This window comes from Apostichopus japonicus, chromosome 9, assembly GCF_037975245.1.
Source record: "Apostichopus japonicus isolate 1M-3 chromosome 9, ASM3797524v1, whole genome shotgun sequence".
In the NCBI taxonomy this organism is placed as follows: Eukaryota; Metazoa; Echinodermata; class Holothuroidea; order Aspidochirotida; family Stichopodidae; genus Apostichopus; species Apostichopus japonicus.
The window spans coordinates 32408653-32428817 of NC_092569.1; the positions used below are offsets into that span (position 1 = coordinate 32408653).

The 20165-nt window shown below is 32.7% G+C and overlaps 1 protein-coding gene across 3 annotated transcripts; it reads right to left on the bottom strand.

The window, feature by feature from the left end:
- Positions 1 to 2134: 2134 nt before the first annotated feature.
- Positions 2135 to 18700, bottom strand: LOC139973295 (fibrinogen-like protein A). 3 transcript variants are annotated; one of them, XM_071979866.1, is made up of 5 exons: positions 18562 to 18694; positions 5609 to 5666; positions 4626 to 4795; positions 3988 to 4258; positions 2135 to 2623 (listed from the first exon to the last, which is right to left on the bottom strand). In XM_071979866.1, the coding sequence occupies exons 1-5, from the start codon at positions 18640 to 18642 to the stop codon at positions 2367 to 2369; spliced, it is 837 nt and encodes a 278-aa protein (XP_071835967.1). In that variant the 5' UTR covers positions 18643 to 18694; the 3' UTR covers positions 2135 to 2366. The 3 variants fall into 3 exon arrangements, with proteins under 3 accessions (XP_071835967.1, XP_071835965.1, XP_071835966.1); XM_071979864.1 differs by lacking the exon at positions 18562 to 18694 and adding an exon at positions 8404 to 8556; XM_071979865.1 differs by lacking the exons at positions 2135 to 2623; positions 3988 to 4258; positions 4626 to 4795; positions 5609 to 5666 and adding exons at positions 12154 to 12643; positions 14011 to 14281; positions 14643 to 14812; positions 15608 to 15665 and having other exon boundaries at positions 18562 to 18700.
- Positions 18701 to 20165: the final 1465 nt, after the last annotated feature.

Consider the following 20165-nt stretch of genomic DNA (forward strand, 5'->3'; position numbering starts at 1 on the left):
TGAAGCTGCTTAAAGAGGTAATAGGGTTTTAGGTATGATCAAGAGGAACTTCAGTTTTCTGAAAGAGGACATAGTAGTTAGGCTTTATAAACAGTTGGTTGGGCCTCATCTGGAGTATGCTGTTTAGGCTTGGAACCCACATTTTGCTAAGGATAAGGAAGTACTTGAAAAGGTCCAGAGGAGGGATACTAGGATGATTAGTTCCTTAAAGGGTGTTCCTTATTATAGGCAATTACAACTGCTTCAAAATTCAAATTTATAGTTGGGGTTTTCCTGAATGGTTCATACAATGACGTCTGTGTGTGTTTCACGACATGGAAAACGGTGTCCCATCAAGTCAAACTGACGACGATGGTTAAAAACATTGTTTATAAATCGTTAGTTGTTTGATTACAAGACTTTTGTTCATAAGTAGTAGATGGTCAAGTTTTCTCGAATAAATTTCCAATAACGAAACCCTTTAACTATTTTTCAATTGGTAGACGCAGTTGAGGTACCTTTTACAATTTCAGAGCTACAAAGTTTGCAGAACGGTAAAGTGATATTTATGTGATGTGTACACGCGGTAAATTAAATGTCATGATATCAACATTCTGAGGAGATTTGAAGAGGTCACAAGGTCAGATATCCAAATGGTAATACGAAGTTTACCATATCGTTGCGAACGCCTGTGTGTCAGACCACAAACGCTTTTATCTTTGTTTTCTTAAAGTTATGTTACCTTCTATCGGATGATGTCATGTGATCATGACGTTAATTAAAGTCTGTGTATATTATTCTAGTACGCAGCTGCCAATAACTTTCTGATCAACTTTCTCCCATGACGTATTAAAAGGAAAAGATTGAAAGGAAATTCCATCCAATCAGAAATGATATTTAAACGCGGCAATGTATTATTCAGACGAATATGAACCGTGACTACATATATATATGTATATATATATATATATATATATATATATATATATATATATATATATATATATATATATATATATATATATATATATATATTCACATACATAATACATATTAAATTCTAAACTATATATATATATATATATATATATATATGTATATATATATATATATATATATATATATATATATATATATATATTTATATATATATATATATATATATATATATATATATTCACATACATAATACATATTAAATTCTAAACTATATATATATATATATATATATATATGTATATATATATATATATTTATATATATATAAATGTATATATATATATATATATATTTATATATATATATATATATATATATATATATATATATATATATACATATATATATATATATATATATGAGCATGAGGTATAGTGTAGAACTGTAGAACTCCTGTGTGTCAGACCACAAAGTTATGTTACCTTCTATCGGATGATGTCATGTGATCATGACGTTAATTATAGTCTGTATATATATATATATATATATATATATATATATATATATAATGTAGTTCTACACTGTACCTCATGCTCATAGAAAATGGCCCCAAACCACTCACATTTGAACAGTACAAACACGTTTGTGACGCCTTCGATTCAGTATGCTTCCATACATCAAACACTGATTAGGCCACCCTTACCCACTTGAACTTATGGCTGTTGATATTTAACCATCGAAGGCATAAAGCGTTGTTTATGTATTTGGGGTCACTAACAGGAAGACAAAATGAGAGTATTGTAAGATACTCATTTAAAAAAATCTCTAGCCCAAAGAAATTTGTAATTGTAAGAATGTTAATACATATTGCTTTTACTTCTTTTATACGTAAGACGATGATCATGTTGATTTGAAGCATGTATAAGTTATATATGTTTAAGATATTGAAAGAACTATTAACTGTATTTACCAGGCCTTAACAACTCGCTGCATTGTCTTAGGTCTTTCAAGTCTTAATTAATACAAAGTTACTCTACACTTTGATGAAAATAGGATATATAATGAAATAGTGCAAACAGTTTCAACAATTTTCAGTTTTGCTGATGTGAATCAAAGTACATAAAACATAGATAAAGATCGTTACACATTATTTTAGTTTTGTTGAAAAAATCATTAACTTTCAAAAACAATGAAGACAAGTATACAATAAAAAAGGTTATTTTTTCATATTTATTTTCGATAGGTTTCAAATCTTTTGACAGAGTTAGAGCTTATTAAATATGAATAATTTGAAGTTTACAACGTTGACTTGAGATTTTTCAGTATCATCCAATCTGTGTCGCATAGTTTTTTTGTGGAACAGTAAGTTTAGAAATTTGTTAATGGATATCCGCAAAACACATTTAGAGAGGTTTCTACTTGTTTACATGTATACCTCTCCTTTCTAACTATCTCGCGGAAACGGGGCGTAGTTTCATTTCTGTATATTTGATGTTGTAATTCCCACCAGGAAGACTATACCAATAAATGGTTTTGTGAGAGTCATGGCTGTCGAAGTAGAGACCGTTGAGGTTAGAGTAATAACAAGCATTGAACCACCAGCCACCATGATCATAAGATGCACAGTTATAACTACTATGCTTGTCATTATCCCTGTCCCAGGTAGAGAAGGACATGTTTCGATGATAAGCCATGCGGTCAGCATCTAGAATGAAGAAAGAAGATAATACATTGTAGTTAGCGAAATCGTCATATTAGTAAATGAGAAACTTACGAAACATTTTCTTGTATCAAAACATACCAGATTTTACGATGAAGCATTCCACAAACTTCATCAAGGTGGATTAAGAAAATCGATATGAGTCATTCTCAAAAGGGAAATAATGATGCAATATTTACACAATATTGGAAACACGTTGTTGCAAAGACTTTGTTTTTAATCCAAGTACAGGTAATTCGTTTATTGTAGTCCGGAACATTTTACTTTTTTTATTTAAATAATTCCATTGTTTCATCTGTACACGTTTTAAATATTTGGCTACTTTCATCGTTTCTCAATTGTAGTAGTAACAGATAAGTCACCGCTTTTCTTATACATAATCTTTATCGGAAAAGACGAGGGAAATGAGTAATTTCCGATTTGTAAAAACTGGTGACTCGAAGCCACTTATTTTATGTGTTTTCCGTTGTTCTTGTTGTTAATTTTTGGCGTTGATTGTATTTAATGATATTCTTATTTCTCTAGAAGCGAAGATAACACGTCTTACTTCTTGTTAAAAATTCGCATATCTTGTTTATTTTCCTCTTCTAATCAAATGTATATGTATTAATAACAGGGCAAAGTGTGTTGACTTTCATAAAGCAATATTTTAATGTAAAGTACATTAATGGGGCTTTAACGTGTTTGTTTGTTGTTGGTTTTTGTCACCGATAGAGTAATTCGTACGTTATTATCTCTCCTACATTATCGACAAAACTCAAAGAGCACAAACAACCCTTGCTAGCATTGGTACAGTTGTAAGCTTACAGGATGAGGTCACAATCTGTGTATTGCAATCCCCTCTGCTTGCCTTTGCCAACATCCATGGGGATTTTGTTTTTGTGAAGAATATAGGCAATGGAAAACCCTTACTTATGTTCGTGCAAATGGATTTTCCTTCGGATGTACTCCTAAATTTAGTCCTTAATATGGTAGTAAGGTACCCCGTAACAATAACATCGAATAGGAGTAAAAAGTAAGGAGCTCATTTATATTTTTTTACGTTAGGTTTCACCTGAGGTTAAAAACATTGTTGTTTACATTATCCAAACGAATTTATGATCGCATTTCATTTACTTTATGTTTGCATTAATAAAAAAAATGGAAAAGAATTACATTTCCCTTATAACAGAATAAAAGATACTTTGGGTATAATGAGACTATTGGCATATAATTGATTTTCACTTTCAAACTACCAATTTAAGCTTTTTAACCTATTTCGAGCAACATCTTTGTTATAAAATGTCTGTCCCATGCGTCAAGTGTTTCTATCCATTTATTAATTCCTTGCAAATACCAAATATACTAACTTGCTGTGCTTTCAGGCAGATATGATCCAAGATCTGTCATTCTGTATTTACTGATATCATCGCTGATCCTGAAGAGGTCGTACTTGGCAAAGTAAGAATTACCATTCCTGCTGACCAGGTCGATACGTAGCTCGTAGTCACCCTGGTTAGTCAAGTAGGATAACTTGTCGTTACCGAGCCAGAATTCTCGTTGTAAAAACCCAAAGCCGTCTTTGTAGTCGTCCCAACGTCGATAAAAATCTACAGCACCATCAATCCTACGTTGAAATACCTGTTGGGGGAAAAACATGTATGATTTCAATGATCAAATGTATTTATAATTCCGATGAGTTCAACTCCATAATATTCATATAAAGGCTGATATATATTTAATGTCCTTCGAAGATGTATACAGTATACGTACACATACACATACCTTTCGTAGCCCATAGTTCATTTTCTGGGAGTGACTGAAAAATATTCTTCAACAACAATTTCATTGTTTGCCGATGGTTGCAATTCTTCAGCCCAAAATTAATATTGGTTAACGAAGACAAATCCTTAGGATTTGACATTAAGTACAATCGCCCCCCCCCCCCCACCCGCCTCGCTCACACCGTAATCACGAAACAAGAATAACACAAATTTAGCCAACTCACCGTCCATCCACCTCCATCTATTGAATTATTACAGTGGACGTTGAAAGGTTCAGGAGCACCGTCGGGCTGAATCATAAAAATACCAGATTCAGTTTGATCATCACATTGTTCGTAGACTTCCTTGCAATCTCTCGGATACTGAGGCTCTTGGTAGTAGAAGTAAGAGGAACCTGTAAGACAGTATTGGGGAACAAAAACCTTTGTCTGACTTTATCAGCTAAAAACTAGTGAACATCACTTTGCATATGAATGAGTATTTTCAGTTGCAGTAATTTCCGAGTTTGTTCCAAATAGTTAAAATAACATCGAAATAGTTGATGTCTTTACGTATCAGGTAACAGTTCTATTCCACGACTTTAGCTAAAATGAAACTCTGTCTTTATATCACTTTACTCTGGTTACATACTATATCAGTTAGAATCTACACACGTTTGGACTGTTTCTTGTAATATACAAGAAGATGCAGCTCCTTAAGAACCTTGCTAGTTCCTTAGAAATATGTAATTGATGACTAGAAAACTGTCAAATTATGGATAATATAGTATGAAAGTTGAATTTGTATTTGTTGACGGTATTTAGATTCTCCAATTATATGTTACGAAATGATCCAGGATGGCGTGCACATGGCAATGGTTATTTTCTGATGCAAAATATTCTTGTAGCAAGAATCTTATATCACACTATACTCGGATAGATGGGCCTATTTCCTTCTCTTTTTGTGTGTGTTTTAATTTGTTGTCCTATTAAAGCGATTTGATAACTCTAAGTAAGAACGTATAATCGGGAGAAATATAAAATTATTATCAAGCATCAATAAAACATGCTACGTAAATCTCTAAGAAAAGTGAGGCACCATTTTAACTAGCTTAATTACCTTATCATATAGTTAAGGCTAGAAGAATTGAAAATACAAGATATATAGAAAAACCAAAGACCACCACAACCTCCACCGCCTCCCCCCCCCCCCCCCACATAAAGCTTACTTTCAGAGTTTCTTCTTTGTCTGCTTTTAATGTTGCTTTCAGCGATGTTCAAATCATTCTGTAAACGAAAATGGAAGAAGTACACATATTTGTTTGAAGACAGGCGAAGAATTGGACATTTTTTTTTAAAGTTTAAGCTGTTGTAATGATTACATGTTATGTACATTCTAAACCAACTTTGTCCACTATACGTGATCTTACAGTACAACTCATGTAGTCGTAAATATACTGAATCTCTGCTGCAATCATTACTATTTCTTAATAGTTATGACAAATTATAAGGTATATAGCAATAGCAGAATTATTAAGAACATCAATTTTACAGAACAAAACGAGCTATATCATATGAGATATAGCTCTATTGTTTTGCACAACTGCATAACAATTAAATTAAAAGAAACAAAACTGTGGGTGACGAACACAGAGAAGCTGTATGGTTTTCTTACCATTAAATGAGAAGTAAAACAACATATACTAATATATGATAATTAAATAATAAATACGTTGACATGTCGAACGTCTTACTAACAATGTATGCACATAAGTGTCAGTTCCATATATATTGCTAGAAACCGATGTTTTTAAAACCATAATTGAATTTAAAGAAGTGGTCGAAGGACTGTTGCGGCTTTCAAATCAAGTTCACACCAAACAAACAAAAATCAACTTTCACTATCACACGAGCTGATAAGGAGTTATTCTTACTCTTACTAAAAACGGTCAAAAGACAATTACTTTTGTTTAATTAACCCTTTGAAGTTTGATCCAACCAGAATTAAGAAAGAATTGAAAGAACATGCTAACGGATTAATGCAATATCACCAAGTTGACCAATTGACGCAACTTAATTCTGCAAAGCCTAAAATGAGATCAAGAAAACTTTTCCGAGGATTTTACTAGCACAATTAGAAACTGAATGGTAATTTCGCTATAACATAATTATGTAAAAGGGATATATCATGCAGGACGTTGGTTTTATCACACTGTTATGCATCTACTATAGATGCAAGTCACTCTTTGAGAAAATGTTTTAAGTGGTAAATGTGTTCTGAATTTGATGAAAGTTTCGAAAATAACGAAGCAACAGAACTGAGCAATATTTCAAAGAAAAAGCATATCTGATTGAGTTATATAAATATATCAATTAACAAAAGGTATAATAATACATTTATATCTATAAAATTACTAAAATTGAAATTAAATTTTGACTTTATGTTGATGATGATCTTAACAGAGTAGTTTTAGGAACGTTTAAGCAAGCTATTTTAACTGATCAGAAGATCAATGTTTTTCGAAAGTTTTTTCGTGATCAGTGATATGAAAAATTCCAACGTCAACAGTAAAAATCCTAATCAGGACAGAGCTAACATGTATAAAGCCAAATTATGAGCGTTAAATGGATAATAAGACATTAGGCAACACATGACACCCGATGCACAGAGTGAACATAGTACCTACTGTAAATCTTAAAGTTGTGTACCTCATTATAAACTGGGTCGTTCTATAAATCGGTAGCATGTGCTATAATAGGATTACAGTAAGAACTGGGAATATGTGTAATCCCAACAAGTGCAGTTCAATAAATTTTTCCATTAATGTCATTTTTTTAATGAATTTGTAACTCTAATAGCACATGCTACCGATACACAGGTTTATTAGCACGATCAGTGTTTTACCGCAGTAAAAACCTTCAAGAGTTACAGTACCCACTGTGATCTCTGTGTGAATCGGTTAAATATGGACATGCAGAGTTAAGATAGCTTTGAAGTCACTTTGCACGCGAAGGTTAGGATAAATATAATGTACCTAATCTGAGATTTTTTTTCTTTTAACTTATATTTATCGTTCCTCCATCTTAGTAAATATCAACAAGTGAAAAAGAAGAAACAAAAGAAGGGGTATTATCAATATTAGAATTTCACTGACTGTTTCTAAATAAGAAAAACAAAATACTACATTCAATTTAAATAAAGTGATTAGAATCACACAAGAAAGTTCTAAGTCCGTACAAAGTGTGGAAATAAACGTACAATCAGGTATACTAAATATAACTAGCAATATAAAATATTTCTCAACAAATGAGAATTTGCAAAATATCTCTAGATTTCTGTTGTGCAGTATTTATATCTTATAATTTTTAACTAAGAGTGAATATCACGAAGAGATTGTTTGTATGATGTGAAATTTTAATTACGAATTTTGTTAACAATATGCAGGTTACGGAACGAGCTTCATGATACGTTTAGTGATTTGGGGGTTATTTTACGACGTACTTTCATGCCAAATTTAACTTTCTCTCAATTTAAAATGACAAGAGGAATAACACTGTAATAAATCTTATCAAATTACTAGTGACTCAGAAATCGTTAGATACAGTATTACGAAAACAAAAGGGTCTAATCGCTTCAAACGAACTATTTGTCGTTTTAACAAATTGATTTGCACTGATCTTCTTGACTTTATTTCCTTTTTTCAAAACAATTGTTATCAACTTAGTTATTTTCAACAACAAAAAATCAGTCATAATTTAATTCACTTTGATGAAAATATGATGAAGCATTTATAATGATGTGAATGGACTAGATTTAGCAAAATCGTTAAACGGGGAATTTCAATAATGCTTTGATTCGAGCGCAAATGTTAAAAATCTGCAGAATTATATGAATCAGCTGAAAATAAGTCAAAGATAATGTCAGGAGAAAGCAAAGAATTATCGCGCAATAATTGAAGCAGAATTTCACATTTACCAAGCCTTGACGACAATGATAAAAACCGTGAAATGTATGTAAACTTACCATCTGTCCAGATGTCTCAGAGAAAACCAACTCTTGCAGAAAAGCACCGAAGATGATCAAACACAGATATGTCAACTTCATTTTTTTTTTTTTTTTTTTTTTGGTGAAATAATGAGACTTTTAGAATGAAGTGAACCAGAACGAGACTGACAACAGAATGGAGAGATCTCAGTTTAACGCGATATATCTCACGCAACAAGCAAAATATTTGACAAGACTAAGGAGAACTTTAATGTTCTGACATCATCCAAAATTGTTCCTATTTTTGTAGAGAAGGAACTCTGTTATGATGGCTGCTGCAAGCTCCGTAGGTAGGATGTTCAGAAAGTAAATACTTATATTTATACATGCTGTTATTTTGAGGATATGACATACGCGAAGAAAGAAAGCTACTCATTCCTCTTATTTGGATTTGCGTAAGAGTGTGCAATTTGCAACAATGTGCATTTGTCAAAATTTCAACCACAAAATGAATAAAAGAGACTCCAGAAAATTGCTAATTACATAATTATGTATTGTTTGTCACAATTTACTCATTTACTGAAGAAAAAATCATTGATATTAATTAAGGTCAGCTCACAATAGCTAGTTCATTACATTATAGCAACCGTTATCTCGCCATTAAAATATACGCCTTAACAGAGACTGGTTGTTAACTCACATGCCAGAATGACCAATGAATTTGTTTGTATAGGAGGGAGATGAAATGTTTATCAACAGTAATGACTTTATCGTCGTCATTTGTCTTAATACGATCACATAAACAAAATTTCGTGACATCGTACGAATAACAGAGGCATTGGTGAAAAGAAATATTCCAGGCATTGTTACGGCGCCCTGAAACACATAAATTACATCGCAGTATAGGAGATAATCTGTTGCGTAGCGGAATGAAGTTGGTTACAACCTGGTGGAAAGTGGAACATGGTTATGAGACAACATACATTATCATAGCTGTACCCAAATCAGTGTCGTATAAGTCACTGTGGATTAATACCTAACATTATAATACTACAATAGACACATTCAAAGAAAATTCCATCACTCGCCATATTGTCAGCATATTTCCGGTTAGAAAAACTCAGTAATTGCAATTTGTCAGACTAACCTTACTTCTCATCTGGCATTTTCATGACAAGAAATAACCCAACAATGTTCCTGTAACGCTCTATATCTTAGCCTACATTATCACGTACATAACCAACTTTGAATGGGAATAAACTACTCCACGCAATGAATCCGTCACTGAAAGTTGCTTTCCAGAACACAGTTGAATACGGCCTTCACCGCTTATTCCCCAAACAATGGGAATTTACTGTCTTGGATCGAGAATTGGCTTGGTAATAAGAAACAGAGGGTGGTAATTTAAAGGCTGTGCTTCTTCTTGACAGGACGTCACTAGTGGGGTTCCACAAGGGTCTGTTTTGGGTCCCTTGTTGTTTGTTGCCTGTATCAATGACATTGACGGAGATATTTTGTGTACAGCTAAGAAGTTTACTGATGACACCAAATTGTATTCTGAGGTCTCTTCCAAAAGCTATGCTGAGAAATTTCAAACGGATTTGAATATGGTTTTTACTGGTCTCAGGGATGGCAAATGCTTTTAATAACGATAAATGCAAGGTGATGCTTATTGGTAGTAGTAACCAAAAGTATACCTACAATCTTAAATGGTGTGGAGTTACAGGAGGTCTTTGTTTAAAGAGACCTAGTTATCTACATTGACTCATCTCTGCATTATAACCTTTGTCTTGAAGCTGCTTAAAGAGGTAATAGGGTTTTAGGTATGATCAAGAGGAACTTCAGTTTTCTGAAAGAGGACATAGTAGTTAGGCTTTATAAACAGTTGGTTGGGCCTCATCTGGAGTATGCTGTTTAGGCTTGGAACCCACATTTTGGTAAGGATAAGGAAGTACTTGAAAAGGTCCAGAGGAGGGATACTAGGATGATTAGATCCTTAAAGGGTGTGCCTTATTATAGGCGGTTACAACTGCTTCAAAATTCAAATTTATAGTTGGGGTTTTCCTGAATGGTTCATACAATGACGTCTGTGTGTGTATCACGACATGGAAAACGGTGTCCCATCAAGTCAAACTGACGACGATGGTTAAAAACATTGTTTATAAATCGTTAGTTGTTTGATTACAAGACTTTTGTTCATAAGTAGTAGATGGTCAAGTTTTCTCGAATAAATTTCCAATAACGAAACCCTTTAACTATTTTTCAATTGGTAGACGCAGTTGAGGTACCTTTTACAATTTCAGAGCTACAAAGTTTGCAGAACGGTATAGTGATATTTATGGGATGTGTAAACGCGGTAAATTAAATGTAATGATATCAACATTCTGAGGAGATTTGAAGAGGTCACAAGGTTAGATATCCAAATGGTAATACGAAGTTTACCATATCGTTGCGAACGCCTGTGTGTCAGACCACAAACGCTTTTATCTTTGTTTACTTAAAGTTATGTTACCTTCTATCGGATGATGTCATGTGATCATGACGTTAATTAAAGTCTGTGTGTATTATTCTAGTACGCAGCTGCCAATAACTTTCTGATCAACTTTCTCCCATGACGTATTAAAAGGAAAAGATTGAAAGGAAATTCCATCCGATCAGAAATGATATTTAAACGCGGCAATGTATTATTCAGACGAATATGAACCGTGACTACATATATATATGTATATATATATATATATATATATATATATATATATATATATATATATATATTCACATACATAATACATATTAAATTCTAAACTATAACTATATATATATATATATATATATATATATATATATATATATACATATATATATATATATGTATATATATATATATATATATATTTATATATATATATAAATATATATATATATATATATATTTATATATATATATATATATATATTTATATATATATATATATATATATATATATATATATATATATGAGCATGAGGTATAGTGTAGAACTGTAGAACTCCTGTGTGTCAGACCACAAAGTTATGTTACCTTCTATCGGATGATGTCATGTGATCATGACGTTAATTATAGTCTGTATATATATATATATATATATATATATATATATATATAATGTAGTTCTACACTGTACCTCATGCTCATAGAAAATGGCCCCAAACCACACACATTTGAACAGTACAAACACGTTTGTGACGCCTTCCATTCAGTATGCTTCCATACATCAAACACTGATTAGGCCACCCTTACTCACTTGAACTTATGGCTGTTGATATTTAACCATCGAAGGCATAAAGCGTTGTTTATGTATTTGGGGTCACTAACAGGAAGACAAAATGAGAGTATTGTAAGATACTCATTTAAAAATATCTCTAGCCCACAGAAATTTGTAATTGTAAGAATGTTAATACATATTGCTTTTATTTCTTTTATACGTAAGATGATGATCATGTTGATTTGAAGCATGAATAAGTTATATATGTTTAAGATATTGAAAGAACTATTAACTGTATTTACCAGGCCTTAACAACTCGCTGCATTGTCTTAGGTCTTTCAAGTCTTAATTAATACAAAGTTACTCTACACTTTGAAATGGGATATATGATGAAATAGTGCAAACAGTTTCAACAATTTTCAGTTTTGCTGATGTGAATCAAAGTACATAAAACATAGATAAAGATCGTTACACATTATTTTAGTTTTGTTGGAAAAATCATTAACTTTCAAAAACAATGAAGACAAGTATACAATAAAAAAGGTTATTTTTTCATATTTATTTTCGATAGGTTTCAAATCTTTTGACAGAGTTAGAGCTTATTAAATATGAATAATTTGAAGTTTACAACGTTGACTTGAGATTTTTCAGTATCATCCAATCTGTGTCGCATAGTTTTTTTGTGGAACCATAAGTTTAGAAATTTGTTAATGGATATCCACAAAACACATTTAGAGAGGTTTCAACTTGTTTACATGTAAACCTCTCCTTTTCTAACTATCTCGCGGAAACGGGGCGTAGTTTCATTTCTGTATATTTGATGTTATAATTCCCACCAGGAAGACTATACCAATAAATGGTCTTGTGAGAGTCATGGCTGTCGAAGTAGAGACCGTTGAGGTTAGAGTAATAACAAGCATTGAACCACCAGCCACCATGATCATAAGATGCACAGTTATAACTACTATGCTTGTCATTATCCCTGTCCCAGGTAGAGAAGGACATGTTTCGATGATAAGCCATGCGGTCAGCATCTAGAATGAAGAAAGAAGATAATACATTGTAGTTAGCGAAATCGTCATATTAGTAAATGAGAAACTTACGAAACATTTTCTTGTATCAAAACATACCAGATTTTGCGATGAAGCATTCCACAAACTTCATCAAGGTGGATTAAGAAAATCGATATGAGTCATTCTCAAAAGGGAAATAATGATGCAATATTTACACAATATTGGAAACACGTTGTTGCAAAGACTTTGTTTTTAATCCAAGTACAGGTAATTCGTTTATTGTAGTCCGGAACATTTTACTTTTTTTTATTTAAATAATTCCATTGTTTCATCTGTACACGTTTTAAATATTTGGCTACTTTCATCGTTTCTCAATTGTAGTAGTAACAGATAAGTCACCGCTTTTCTTATACATATTCTTTATCGGAAAAGACGAGGGAAATGAGTAATTTCCGATTTGTAAAAACTGGTGACTCGAAGCCACTTATTTTATGTGTTTTCCGTTGTTCTAGTTGTTAATTTTTGGCGTTGATTGTATTTAATTATATTCTTATTTCTCTAGAAGAGAAGATAACACGTCTTACTTCTTGTTAAAAATTCGCATATCTTGTTTATTTTCCTCTTCTAATCAAATGTATATGTATAAATAACAGTGCAAAGTGTGTTGACTTTCATAAAGCAATATTTTAATGTAAAGTATATATCGAGGGGCTTTAACGTGTGTTTTTTGTTTTGTTTTTTTGTCACCGACTGCGTAATTTGTACGTTATTATCTCTCCTACATTATCGACAAAACTCAAAGAGCACGCACAACCCTGGCTAGCATTGGTACAGTTCCAAGCGTACAGGATGAGGTCACAATCTGTGTATTGTAATCCCCTCTGCTTGCTCTTTGCCAACATCCATGGGGATTTTGTTTTTGTGAAGAATATAGGCAAAGGAAAACGCTGACTTATGTTCGTGCAAATGGATTTTCCTCGGATGTACTCTTAAATTTAGCCCTTAATATGGTAGTGAGGTACCCCCGTACAATAACATCGAATAGGAGTAAAGAGTAAGGAGCTCATTTATATTTTTTACGTTAGGTTTCACCTGAGGTTAAAACCATTGTTGTTTACAATATCCAAACGAATTTATGATCGCATTTCATTTACTTTATGTTTGCATTAATAAAAAAAAATGGAAAAGAATTACATTTCCCTTATAACAGAATAAAAGATAATTTGGGTATAATGAGACTATTAGCATATAATTGATTTTCACTTTCAAACTACCAATTTAAGCTTTTTAACCTATTTCGAGCAACATCTTTGTTATAAAATGTCTGTCCCGTGCGTCAAGTGTTTCTATCCATTTATTAATTCCTTGCAAATACCAAATATACTAACTTGCTGTGCTTTCAGGCAGATATGATCCAAGATCTGTCATTCTGTATTTACTGATATCATCGCTGATCCTGAAGAGGTCGTACTTGGCAAAGTAAGAATTACCATTCCTGCTGACCAGGTCGATACGTAGCTCGTAGTCACCCTGGTTAGTCAAGTAGGATAACTTGTCGTTACCGAGCCAGAATTCTCGTTGTAAAAACCCAAAGCCGTCTTTGTAGTCGTCCCAACGTCGATAAAAATCTACAGCACCATCAATCCTACGTTGAAATACCTGTTGGGGGAAAAACATGTATGATTTCAATGATCAAATGTATTTATAATTCCGATGAGTTCAACTCCATAATATTCATATAAAGGCTGATATATATTTAATGTCATTCGAAGATGTATACAGTATACGTACACATACCTTTCGTAGCCCATAGTTCATTTTCTGGGAGTGACTGAAAAATATTATTCTACAACAATTTCATTGTTTGCCGATGGTTGCAATTCTTCAGCCCAAAATTAATATTGGTTAACGAAGACAAATCCTTAGGATTTGACATTCCGTACAATCGCCCCCCCCCCCCCACCCGCCTCGCTCACACCGTAATCACGAAACAAGAATAACACAAATTTAGCCAACTCACCGTCCATCCACCTCCATCTATTGAATTATTACAGTGGACGTTGAAAGGTTCAGGAGCACCGTCGGGCTGAATCATAAAAATACCAGATTCAGTTTGATCATCACATTGCTCGTAGACTTCCTTGCAATCTCTCGGATACTGAGGCTCTTGGTAGTAGAAGTAAGAGGAACCTGTAAGACAGTATTGGGGAACAAAAACCTTTGTCTGACTTTATCAGCTAAAAACTAGTGTACATCACTTTGCATATGAATGAGTATTTTTATAAGTAGTTAAAATAACATCGAAATAGTTGATGTCTTTACGTATCAGGTAACAGTTCTATTCCACGACTTTAGCTAAAATAAAACTCTGTCCTTATATCACTTTACTCTGGTTACTTAATATATCAGTTAGAATCTACACACGTTTGGACTCTTTCTTGTAATATACAAGAAGATGCAGCTACTTAAGAATCTTGCTAGTTCCTTAGAAATATGTAATTATGACTAGAAACTGTCAAATTATGGATAATTTAGTATGAAAGTTTAATTTTTGTTTTTTGTCTTTACTTAGATTCTCTTATTATATGTTAAGAAATGATCCAGGATGGCGTGCACATGGCAATGGTTATTTTCTGATGCAAAATATTCTTGTAGCAAGAATCTTACATCACACTATACTCGGATAGATGGGCCTATTTCAATTTGTGTGTGTTATAATTTGTTGTCATATTAAAGCGATTTGACACCTCTAAGTAAGAACGTATAATTGGGAAAAACTATACACTACTAGCAAGCATCAATAAACCATGCTACGTAAATATTAAACATCTCTAAGAAAAGTGAGGCACCATTTTAACTAGCTTAATTACTTTATGATAGAGTTAAGGCTAAAAAAATTGAAAATAAAAGATATACAATCATAAGAAAAAACAACACCACAACCTCCAACCCCCCCCCCTTCCACCTACCCCCATTAAAACCTACTTTCAGAGTTTCTTCTTTGTCTGCTTTTAATGTTGCTTTCAGCGAAGTTCAAATCATTCTGTAAAGGAAAATGGAAGAAGTACACATATTTGTTTGAAGACAGGCGAAGAATTGGACATTTTTAAGCTGTTGTAATGATTGCATGTTATGTACATTGTAAACCAACATTGTCCACTATACGTGAATTTACAGTACAACTCATGTAGTCGTAAATATATTGAATCTCTGCTGCAATCATTACTATTTCTTAATAGTTATGACAAATTATAAGGTACATAGCAATAGCAGAATTATTAAGAACATCAATTTTCGGCGAGTATACAGAACAAAACGAACTATATCATATGAGATATAGCTCTATTGTTTTGCACAACTGCATAACAATTAAATTATTAGAAACAACACTGTGGGTGACCAACACAGAGAAGCTGTATGGTTTTCTTACCATTAAATGAGAAGTAAAACAACATATACTAATATATGATAATTAAATAATAAATACGTTGACATGTCGAACGTCTTACTAACAATTTATGCACATAAGTGTCAGTTCCATATATATTGCTAGAAACCGATGTTTTTTAAAACCATAATTGAATTTAAAGAAATGGTCGAAGGACTGTTGCGGCTTTCAAATCAAGTTCACACCAAACAAACAAAAATCAACTTTTCACTATCACACGAGCTGATACGAAGTTATTCTTACTCTTACTAAAAACGGTCAAAAGAAAATTACTTTTGTTTAATTAAACCTTTGATCAAACCAGAATTAAGAAAGAATTGAAAGAACATGCTAACGGATTAATGCAATATCACCAAGTTGACCAATTGACGCAACTTAATTCTGCAAAGCCTAAAATGAGATCAAGAAAACTTTTCCGAGGACTTTACTAGCACAATTAGAAACTGAATAGTAATTTCGCTATAACATTATTATGTAAAAGGGATATATCATGCAGGACGTTGGTTTTATCATACTGTTTTGCATCAACCATAGATGCAAGTCACTCTTTGAAAAAATGTTTCAAGTGGTGAAAATGTTATAAATTTGATGAAAATAACGAAACAACAGAACTGAGCAATATTTCAAAGAAAAAGCATATCTGATTAAGTAATATAGGCTAAATAAATCAATTAACAAAGAGTATAATACCACGTATTAAGCTATTAAATTAATAAAATTAAAATTATATTTTATGTTGATGATGATGATGATTTTAACAGAAAAGTTTTAGGAACGTTTTAGCAAGCTATTTTAACTGATCAGAAGATAAATGTTTTTCGAAAGTTTTTAAATTTCGTGATCTTTGAAATGAAAAGTTCAACGTCAACAATATAATCCTAATCAGGATAGAGATAACATGTATAAAGCCAAATTCTGAGCGTTAAATGGAAATAAGACATTAGGCAACATATGACACCCGATGTACAGAATGAACATAGTACCTACTGTAAATCTTAAAGTTGTGTACCTCATTATAAACTGGGTCGTTCTATAAATCGGTAACATGTGCTATAATAGGATTACAGTAAGAACTGGGAATATGTGTAATCCCAACAAGTGCAGTTCAATAAATGTGTCAATTAATGTAATTTTTTAATGAATTTGTAACCCTAATAGCACATGCTATCGATACACAGGTGTATTAGCACGATCCATGTTTTACCGTAGTAAAAACCTTTAAGAGTTACAGTACTTACTGTGATCTCTGTGTGAATCGGTTAAATATGGACATGCAGAGTTAACATAGCTTTGAAGTCACTTTGCACGTGAAGGTTAAGATAAATATAATGTACCTAATGTGAGATTTTTCGTTTAACTTATATTTATCGTTCCTCCATCTTAATAAATATCAACAAGTGAAAAAGAAGACACAAAAGAAGGGGTATTATCTAAATCAGAATGTCACTGACTGTTTCTAAATAAGAACATCACAATACTACATTCAATTTAAATAAAGTGATTAGAATCACACAAGAAAGTTCTAAGTCCGTACAAAGTGTGGAGGTAAACGTACAATCAGGTATACTAAATATAACTAGCAATATAAAATATTTCTCAACGAATTAGAATTTGCAAAATATCTCTAGATTTCTTTTCGGCAGTATTTACATCTTATAATTTCTAACTAAGATTGAATATCACGTAGAGTATGTTTGTATGATGTGAACTTTTAATTACGAAATTTGTTAACAATATACAGGTTACGGAACGAGCTTCATGATACGTTTTAGTGATTTGGGGGTTATTTTACGACGTACTTTCATGCCAAATTTAACTTGCTCTCCATTTAAAATGACAAGAGGAATAACACTGTAATAAATCTTATCAAATTACTAGTGACTCAGAAATCGTTAGATACAGTATTACGAAAAGAAAAGGGTCTAATCGCTTCAAACAAACTATTTGTCGTTTTATCAAATTGATTTGCACTGATCTTCTTGACTTCATTTCCCTTTTTCAAAACAATTGTTATTAACTTAGTAATTTTCAACAACAAAAAATCAGTCATAATTTAATGCACTTTGAAGAAAATATGATGAAGCATTTTATAATGATGTGAATGGACTAGATTCACACAATAGTAAAACGGGGAATTTCAATAATGCTTTGATTCGAGCGCAAATGTTAAGGTTGTTTTGCTAGTGTTGGAAAGGATACCAGGTTGAATCAAAAAAAAGACATCTATCTTGGCTTTGTTGTTTACGGTTTTACCAAAGCTTAAGTGGGTGCCTATAATGTTCTTAATACGACATTTACTGACGTTACAGTCAATATCCAGCATGATTGCAGAAAGAAAAAAAATCTGCAGAATTATATGAATCAGCTGAAAATAAGTCAAAGATAATGTCAGGAGAAAGCAAAGAATTATCGAGCAATAATTGAAGCAGAATTTTACATTGACCAAGCCTTGACGACAATGATAAAAACCGTGAAATGTATGTAAACTTACCATCTGTCCAGATGTCTCAGAGAAAACCAACTCTTGTAGAAAAGCACCAAAGATGTTAAAACACAGATATGTCAACTTCATTTTTTTGGTGAAATAATGAGACTTTTAGAATGAAGTGAACCAGAACAAGACTGACAACAGAATGGAGAGATCTAAGTTTAACGCGATACATCTCACGCAACAAGCAAAATATTTGACAAGACTAAGGAGAACTTTAATGTTCTGACGTCATCCAAAATTGATCATATTTTTGTAGAGAAGGAACTCTGTTATGATGGCTGCTGCAAGCTCCGTAGGTAGGATGTTCAGAAAGTAAATACTGATATTTATGCATGCTGTTATTTTGAGGATATGACATACGCGAAGAAAGAAAGCTACTCATTCCTCTTATTTGGATTTGCGTAAGAGTGTGCAATTTGCAACAATGTGCATTCGTCAAAATTTCAACCAAAAAATGAATAAAAGAGACTCCAAAAAATTGCTAATAACATACTTCTGTAATGTTTGTCACATATTACTCATTTACTGAAGAAAATATCATTGATATTAATTAAGGTCAGCTCACAATAGCCAGTTCATTACATTATAGCAACCTGTTGAGACTTCTAACTACGTTATCTCGCCATCAAAATATACGCCTTAACAGAGACTGGTTGTTAACTCACATGTCAGAATGACCAATGATTGTTTATTTTGTATAGGAGGGAGATGAAATATTTATCAACAGTAATGACGTTATCGTCGTCATTTGTCTTAATACGATCACATAAACAAAATTTCGTGACATCGTACGAATAACAGAGGCATTGGTGAAAAGAAATATTCCAGGCATTGTTACGGAGCCCTGAAACACATAAATTACATCGCAGTATAGGAGATAAACTGTTGCGTTGGTAAGTTGGTAACAACCTGGTGGAAAGTGGAACATGGTTATGAGACAATAAACACTATCATAGCTGTACCCACATCAGTGTCGTATAAGTCACTGTGGATTAATACCTAACATTATTATACTATAATAGACACATTCAAAGAAAATTCCATCACTCGCCATGTTGTCAGCATATTTCCGGTTAGAAAAACTCAGTAATTGCAATTTGTCAGACTAACCTTACTTTTCATCTGGCATTTTCATGACAAGAAATAACCCAACAATGTTCCTGTAACGCTCTATATCTTAGCCTACATTATCACGTACATAACCAACTTTGAATGGGAATAAACTACTCCACGCAATGAATCCGTCACTGAAAGTTGCTTTCCAGAACACAGTTGAATACGGCCTTCACCGCTTATTCCCCAAACAATGGGAATTTACTGTCTTGGACCGAGAATTGGCTTGGTAATAAGAAACAGAGGGTGGTAATTTAAAGGCTGTGCTTCTTCTTGACAGGACGTCACTAGTGGGGTTCCACAAGGGTCTGTTTTGGGTCCCTTGTTGTTTGTTGCCTATATCAATGACATTGACGGAGATATTTTGTGTACAGCTAAGAAGTTTACTGATGACACCAAATTGTATTCTGAGGTCTCTTCCAAAAGCTATGCTGAGAAATTTCAAACGGATTTGAATATGGTTTTTACTGGTCTCAGGGATGGCAAATGCT

Bases quoted from the DNA above. Each gene is read 5' to 3' on its own strand.
- LOC139973295 (XM_071979866.1), bottom strand. From the start codon at position 18,642: ATGAAGTTGACATATCTGTGTTTTAACATCTTTGGTGCTTTTCTACAA. The intron at 5,667-18,561 runs GTAAGTTTACAT...TTTCGTTTACAG, and splicing joins CTGAGACATCTGGACAGATG to AATGATTTGAACATCGCTGA. The intron at 2,624-3,987 runs GTTAGTATATTT...TCTTCATTCTAG, and splicing joins TCTGCCTGAAAGCACAGCAA to ATGCTGACCGCATGGCTTAT.